Raw genomic sequence first — 7,608 nt, forward strand, 5'->3', positions numbered from 1 at the left:
AACGCTGGTACTCCAGTATTGCTTTTGCGGTTGCACAAAGTATGTAACTATGCGATTTCAGCACTTGTCCATTTTGCAGTATATGACTTTTCGATAAAAAATATTTTTTTTCAGTACAAGCTTTATTATACAGTGGAAAACGCTGATACTCCAGTACTGAGTTTGCGGTTGCACAACGTATGCAACTGTGCGATTTCAGCACTTGTCCATTTTGCAGTATATGACTTTTCGATAAAAAATATTTTTTTTCAGTACAAGCTTTATTATACAGTGGAAAACGCTGGTACTCCAGAATTGCTTTTGCGGTTGCACAACGTATGTAACTATGCGATTTCAGCACTTGTCCATTTTGCAGTATATGACTTTTCGTGAAAAAATATTTTTTTTCAGTACAAGCTTTATTATACAGTGGAAAACACTGGTACTCCAGTACTGAGTTTGCGGTTGCACAACGTATGTAACTATGCGATTTCAGCACTTGTCCATTTTGCAGTATATGAATTTTCGATAAAAAATATTTTTTTTCAGTACAAGCTTTATTATACAGTGGAAAACGCTGATACTCCAGTACTGAGTTTGCGGTTGCACAACGTATGTAACCATGCGATTTCAGCACTTGTCCATTTTGAAGTATACGACTTTTCGGTAAAAAATATATTTTATTCAGTACAAGCTTTATTATACAGTGGAAAACGCTGATACTCCAGTATTGCGTTTGCGGTTGCACAACGTATGTAACTATGCGCTTTCAGCACTTGTCCATTTTGCAGTATATGACTTTTCGATAAAAAATATTTTTTTTCAGTACAAGCTTTATTATACAGTGGAAAACGCTGATACTCCAGTACTGAGTTTGCGGTTGCACAACGTATGTAACCATGCGATTTCAGTACTTGTCCATTTTGCAGTATACGACTTTTCGGTAAAAAATATTTTTTTTCAGTACAAGCTTTATTATACAGTGGAAAACGCTGATACTCACTGTAAAATTTGGAGGTTGTAATAACCCACCTCGGGGTGGAAATTTGTGAAAAATGGTGGTAAATTCCACCATTTTGTGGATAAAGGTGGAAATAAAACTCCTATGTGTGGAATTTTCCACCATCAACAAAAGCATGTGATTTATGGCGTGGAAATTTCCACCCTCTGATCCTGAAAACGTGGAGAAAGCCACCCCACCCCAAGTCATAGAGTGGAATACTCCACCTTATGGTGGTCAAGGTGGAAATTTCCACCCTCTGGCAGAAAACATGATATTTTCAGCGTGGAATTTCACACCATTTAAACGTGGAGAATAACACCAATACTTATACGACATTAATATTTAAGTGATATTCATTTGTTGAATTTAATTACCACAAATGATTTCAATTGATTACCACATTCCAATGTCAAGGTGTTTATGTGCTGTGTCGTGTGTATGAAACGTCGCTACACAGTGAGAAATTGAATTTGGCGGACAAATGCTAAACATATGTCGGTGAATTTACAACCAGAAAACCGGTTACAACTAACAAATCCAGTGAAATTGCGATGGCGTTATTAGCGCACTCGCAATGCCACTGCGCTGTTCGGTCCTTTGAAGTAAGCGCGCCAACAACGTCTTCAAGTTAAGACGACGCTCCGATTGGTTAATATTGGAAGGAGGTCATAACTCAATAATGAGCGAACAATAGGCATAGTTTTGGCGGGGTTTCAGCACAGCAGGTCTTCAAACCGGGTAGCGGGAGGGGAAAAGGAGCTGTCTCGTTAGTCTGGTGATGGATCGCATTCTTCTCAGTTTATAGTAGGATTGGATTTGTTGAGAGTTGAAGTATTTGTGCCAGTATAATGTTCTTAGTTGGATGGTCTATTTAGTAATATTTTAATATATTTGTAGATATGTAGCTTATACAGTATAGAAACAATGGAAATACCGTGTCCTCGTGCTAATTGTATGGTTAAATGTGAAAAAAGGTTATTGCTTCATCACCTGAAACAGTCTCACTTAGTTAGCAGTTCTTACACGTGCAAAATTAATAACTGTCACTGCACATATTCAAGCATTAGAAGTTATGAGAAGCACTTGCAAAGAGATCATTCCAATCTAGATTTTTTTGTTGCTGAAGAACCGAATGAAGAAAGTACTCAAGTGTTTTGTAGTTCTGCGGATTTTGAAATGTTGGAATATGGTAATCCTGGGCAGGATTTTGAATGTAAACTTGCGAAGTTTTGTTTGAAATTAAAAGAGAAATATGTTCTTTCAAATTCCACTTACATGAATATAATGGATGATACAATAGGATTGTTTTCTTCTTTTCATTCAAATATATTGGGTAAGCTTACCCCAAGGCCTGGAACTGACATGGATATGGCTTTGTTGGATGAAGAATTTTTGGTAAGAAGTTGGGCTTCTTTAAAATGTAAGAATTATTTTACAAACTACTGCAGAACCCTTGGACTGGTGGAATCCATCACTATTCATTTAGATGATAAGTCTTCATTTGAATATATACCTGTGCTTAATACTCTAAAGCAATATTTGAAACATTCAGATGTATGGGCTTCTATAAAAAAAAATGCCACCACAGAATCAAGAAAAAATGTAGATTTTACAAATGGAATATTGTTCAATGAGCACCCCTATTTTCAGGGTAAAAAAGATTTGCTTAGACTGCACTTCTATTTCGATGAATTAGAGCTATGCAATCCACTTGGGTCATCAAAGTCCAAAAATAAACTGGCATGTTTTTATTTTTATGTGGGTAACATAGGTCCAAAGTACTGTTCACAACTGAGGAATATTTTTTTGTCGATATTGGTAAAAGGGGAAACATTAAAATCTTATGGTCTTGATCCAATTGTGGCTCCTCTTATTAATGACATTCAGAAACTGGAATTCGAAGGGTTGCTTGTACAACCACATGTATCGGCGCAAATGGACAGTGCTGGGACTCGTGTTTTTGGGACAATTGCCACAATATCGGCAGACAACCTTGGGGCACATCAACTAGGTGGATTTAGAAGATGCTTTAGCAGTGGGTGTATATGTAGGTTTTGCATGTGTTCCCATGCAGATATCAAAACAAAATGCAGAGAAACGGATTTTAAGCTCCGAACACCATCTATCCACAATCAACATGTAGCTGCAGTAAGCATTGATGACACACTGGTGTCAGCATATGGAGTGGCAAAAAGTTGTGCTTTTCATATTATTCAGGGGTTTTCACCTGTGACTGCCTTTCCCCCAGATATAATGCACGATTGCTTGGAAGGAGTGCTTCCATCTGTCATGCAAGCAATATTTAAACATTTTCAAGATAGTGGTATATGTTCAATTGCATTTGTTAATGAAAGATTGAAGAAGTTCAAATTTGGAAGATGTGAGAACAAAAATAAGCCACGTGCTCTCCCTGGGAATGTAATAATGCAAAATGGGAAAATATCACTTTCTGCCAGTGAAACATTATGCTTGTTTAGATATTTGCCTTTCATTATTGGAGATATTGTTCCTTATGGGGATACAGCATGGCATTTATACTCTTTGCTTTCCGAAATTATGGATATTATTTTGGCTCCAATGACCAGCACGAACATTAGTGATCATTTAAGATGTTTGATTGAAGAATTGTATTTGTTGTTTGCTGCTTTTGCTCCAGACTTAGTCAAACCCAAACTACATTTTCTCCTTCATTATCCTCGTTTGTTAGAAATTTATGGCCCATTGCGCAATTTATGGTGCATGCGGTTTGAATCTTTTCATAGAAAATTAAAGTTAGTGGCCCAAAGATGTAAAAATTTCAAAAATATTTGCATGACAGTTGCGAGTCGCATCCAATCAATGAAGTGCTATGAGCAGTGTGACATTGCAGGCCTCACTGGAGATGTTGACAGTGTAATAGGAAAACCTATACTTGTAGATGAGCTGCCACATGCATTTTCTAGTTACTTACACACAGAGTTAGGATTTCAACCCAATGAAACAGCTATCAGTACGAAATGGATCACTGAAAATGGAATAACATATTCTGTAAAAGATGTGTTTGTCTTGGATGTGTTAGATGATGTTCCCATGTTTATTCAAATTAAGAACATTGTTGTGTTAAAATCTATAACATACATTTGTGGTTCATTTTTAAAAACTCTTTCTTTTATTTCACATTACCATAGTTATGCTGTAATTGAAACAGAGACAATGCTATTTTTTTAAACCTGGGATGGAGTTGTGTGGACACCCCCATGATTTATATAAATGTGATGATAAACAGATGGTTAGACTACAATACAGAATTTTTTTGTAACAGACCACAGAAATCATTGTTGATAGACTGGCCTGGCACATGCCTTTATGTACATACATTGTTAATTGTATTAGTATGATTTTGCTATAGTACTCATTGATCATGTCAATTGACCTGTATTTTGTGTGTTTCAATCCGAATTTAACCATTTTTTTAAGAATTTAACAGGAACATGAGTTGTCAATACCATATTAGCTGCAATGATAGGAAACAAGTTTTGAAATGTGAAAAAAGTGAAATTATTCAAAAAATCAAATGCACATTTGATGTGGCTAATTTTCGTTTGCAACAATGGAATGAAGACTTTCAGGATTGGGAGGACATTGATGTGCCTGAAAATTTGCCAGACAAGACCAAACTGCTTGTTCTCCCTACAGGTAAATAATTAAATATTAAAATATAATAAAAATTAAAAAAATTAACCTGGTTTGCTTTTTTAAAGATGTATGTTCGTCCAGTTCTGTGGCCAGCACTGTGCCTTTAAGTTCTGAGGAAGATGTTGCAGCAAGTATATATATTTATTGCAGATAATATTCTTACTATTTTCTTAAATCTAACAACTTTGACCCAGACAAACCTGTAGATGAACCAGTGGCCACATGTAGTAACACCGATTGGATTGTTGGCTACAAACTGCCCGCCCTACCTGTTATGGTGCGACAGGCTATTCATGATTCTAATGGCAGACTTGGTTCTTCAGCTAGAAGACAAGTTTGTCAGATATTATTTCATTCAATGTCTGCTCATACACTGTAAGCTGACAAGCACATTTTTTTGGGTTATTAGGTAATACTGATCACAAATATCCATTGCTGTTTTTCATAAAAAGATATCCCACACACCTGGAGTATCAGCATGTGATCATGGAATTGCTGAAACAGTTTCCTGAGCTAAAGGACCAGAATTCCAAAAACCCTGCTGTATGTGTCCAAAAAACTGTATGTGTGTGTATAAAACCACTTTCATGATTTTGTAACAGGGTACATGGATTGAAAGCATTCGTCAAAAATTTAGAGATGCACGAAGACCAATGACAACCAACGAAATGGTGATAAAAATGAAGAACAAATTTGGGCACAAACGAAAGAGATCATCACAAGAGCTCAAAGATGACATCATTCCAGCAAAACGCCAGTGTGCCCAATTTGATAAGGTTTTTCAGTTTAAATGTATAGAAACATATATATATATATTATCTCTTTAATAGATGTTCAATATCTACTCTATAGCAGCCATTAACATATATGTAACACCATATTCTTTGAATGTAGGACAGTCTGGAAGACGACCACAGCATAGAAATGCACATCAAACATATGGCTAAAGAGTGTCGAAAAAATGTAAAAAACATGGAGTCAATTTTGGATAGAATGGGAAGAACTTACACATTTCGAAGAAATGAAGTCCGTGAGGGAACCTTGACCGTGGAGAGCCTAATTGAAAAATACCCAGCTTTGCAATTTCCTGATGTGGTGAGTATTCCATGAGATAATTAATGCCATATGAGATTATTATGCTTGGTTTTAAAAATGGTGGTAAATGTAATGTTGTTTTTATCACTGGTTTAACCACAATATTTCAACTTTCTAATATTTTGTCAGGTGTTTGGTGAGGCTCAAAGAATTTTCAACCAAGATTTAAGAGAAAATCTTAAAAGTATATCATCTGGCTGTATCAAAAAATTGAACCAAAAATTAGAAAAAAAAATAAAATTGGCTCCAAAGAAGATAATTCAGCTATTAAAAGGAAAAGGTATGCATCCAAAGATTTTGCGAAGTAAATATTATGTCATTTACTGTGTGGTCTGTACTAGTAACGCTTTCTGTTGTGGTCTATTAATAACTCATTTCCCATTTTCAGCCATTATTAATCAGTTAATAAACACCATTTGTATAATGTTAGTATTAAAAGAAAGTATGTAGTATGTAAGTAATAATATGTATGTTTATAAATTCAATGTTTTTAAGGTTCTGCTGAAGTCCTCTGTTTTATTCCTGTTTTGTTTGGTACCAATCAGTTAAATCAGTTCATACAATACAGAGAAGAGGTATGTAATGCTTAATGGACAGCAAAAATATATTGTTTTGAGTTTGTATTGATTAATGCTCTTTTAGGATGAAGAGGTGGATACACCATATCCCTGTATGGTTTTAACTGGGACAACAATATCCATTTATGTACAAAAATGTTGGATGTGCAACTGTGATTGTTTTGAGGATGCAATTGTCATACTGATTGCTGCATATTGGATTTTTGATATCCAATTTCCACAAGTGCTTAACAATACTTTCCAGTTGTTAAGCTATCTTTTGAAGATCCCAACCGGCATTAATATATCAGTTCAGCGTGTAATCAATTGGCTCTAAGTTGAAGTGCTTTCCTTTTTGTGTACTGTATCCGTGCATGGTGTATATTTTTACGTTTCACCATTCTGTTTTCCTTGGTTCTTTTTTTGTCATGTCATTATTGAGACTTGACCCAGTACGCCTATCTGTTTATATATGGCCCTGCATTGTCTCAATAAAAAACCATGACGTATTTTTGTTGTGGGTGGAGAATAACATGCTTGAAAAGAGGTGGAAATTCACACCCTACGGTACACACTTTAAAGGTGGAAAGTAGTCACTCTAGGGGTGGAAAGCTATAGGGTGGTATTTTCCACGCTGTATTTTAGGGTGGTCAGTTCCACCTTTTAGGGACCACGGTTTTAGGTGGTAACTACCACCTAAAGGGGTGGATTTAAATTTACAGTGCTCCAGTACTAAGTTTGCGGTTGCACAACGTATGTAACTATGCGCTTTCAGCACTTGTCCATTTTGCAGTATATGACTTTTCGATAAAAAATATTTTTTTTCAGTACAAGCTTTATTATACAGTGGAAAACGCTGATACTCCAGTACTGAGTTTGCGGTTGCACAACGTATGTAACCATGTGATTTCAGCACTTGTCCATTTTGCAGTATACGACTTTTCGGTAAAAAATATATTTTTTTCAGTACAAGCTTTATTATACAGTGGAAAACGATGATACTCCAGTTTTGCGTTTGCGGTTGCACAACGTATGTAACTATGCGCTTTCAGCACTTGTCCATTTTGCAGTATATGACTTTTCGATAAAAAATTTTTTTTTTCTGTACAAGCTTTATTATACCGTGGAAAACGCTGATACTCCAGTACTGAGTTTGCGGTTGCACAACGTATGTAACCATGTGATTTCAGCACTTGTCCATTTTGCAGTATACGACTTTTCGGTAAAAAATATATTTTTTTCAGTACAAGCTTTATTATACAGTGGAAAACGCTGGTACTCCAGTATTGCTTTTGCGGT

General features: G+C 35.8%; 2 protein-coding genes across 2 annotated transcripts; both read left to right on the forward strand.

The window, feature by feature from the left end:
- Positions 1-1,906: 1,906 nt before the first annotated feature.
- LOC145895622 (uncharacterized) lies at positions 1,907-5,050 on the forward strand. Its single transcript, XM_082984422.1, has 4 exons — positions 1,907-4,053; positions 4,476-4,657; positions 4,723-4,788; positions 4,852-5,050. The coding sequence occupies exons 1-4, from the start codon at positions 1,907-1,909 to the stop codon at positions 5,034-5,036; spliced, it is 2,580 nt and encodes an 859-aa protein (XP_082840548.1). The 3' UTR covers positions 5,037-5,050.
- Positions 5,051-5,568: 518 nt separating this feature from the next.
- Positions 5,569-6,815, forward strand: LOC145895159 (sterile alpha motif domain-containing protein 3-like). The gene is made up of 4 exons (XM_082983931.1): positions 5,569-5,752; positions 5,882-6,032; positions 6,248-6,327; positions 6,395-6,815. The coding sequence occupies exons 1-4, from the start codon at positions 5,582-5,584 to the stop codon at positions 6,644-6,646; spliced, it is 654 nt and encodes a 217-aa protein (XP_082840057.1). The 5' UTR covers positions 5,569-5,581; the 3' UTR covers positions 6,647-6,815.
- The last annotated feature ends 793 nt before the right edge of the window (positions 6,816-7,608 follow it).

This window comes from Ascidia mentula, chromosome 3, assembly GCF_947561715.1.
Source record: "Ascidia mentula chromosome 3, kaAscMent1.1, whole genome shotgun sequence".
Taxonomy (NCBI): Eukaryota; Metazoa; Chordata; class Ascidiacea; order Phlebobranchia; family Ascidiidae; genus Ascidia; species Ascidia mentula.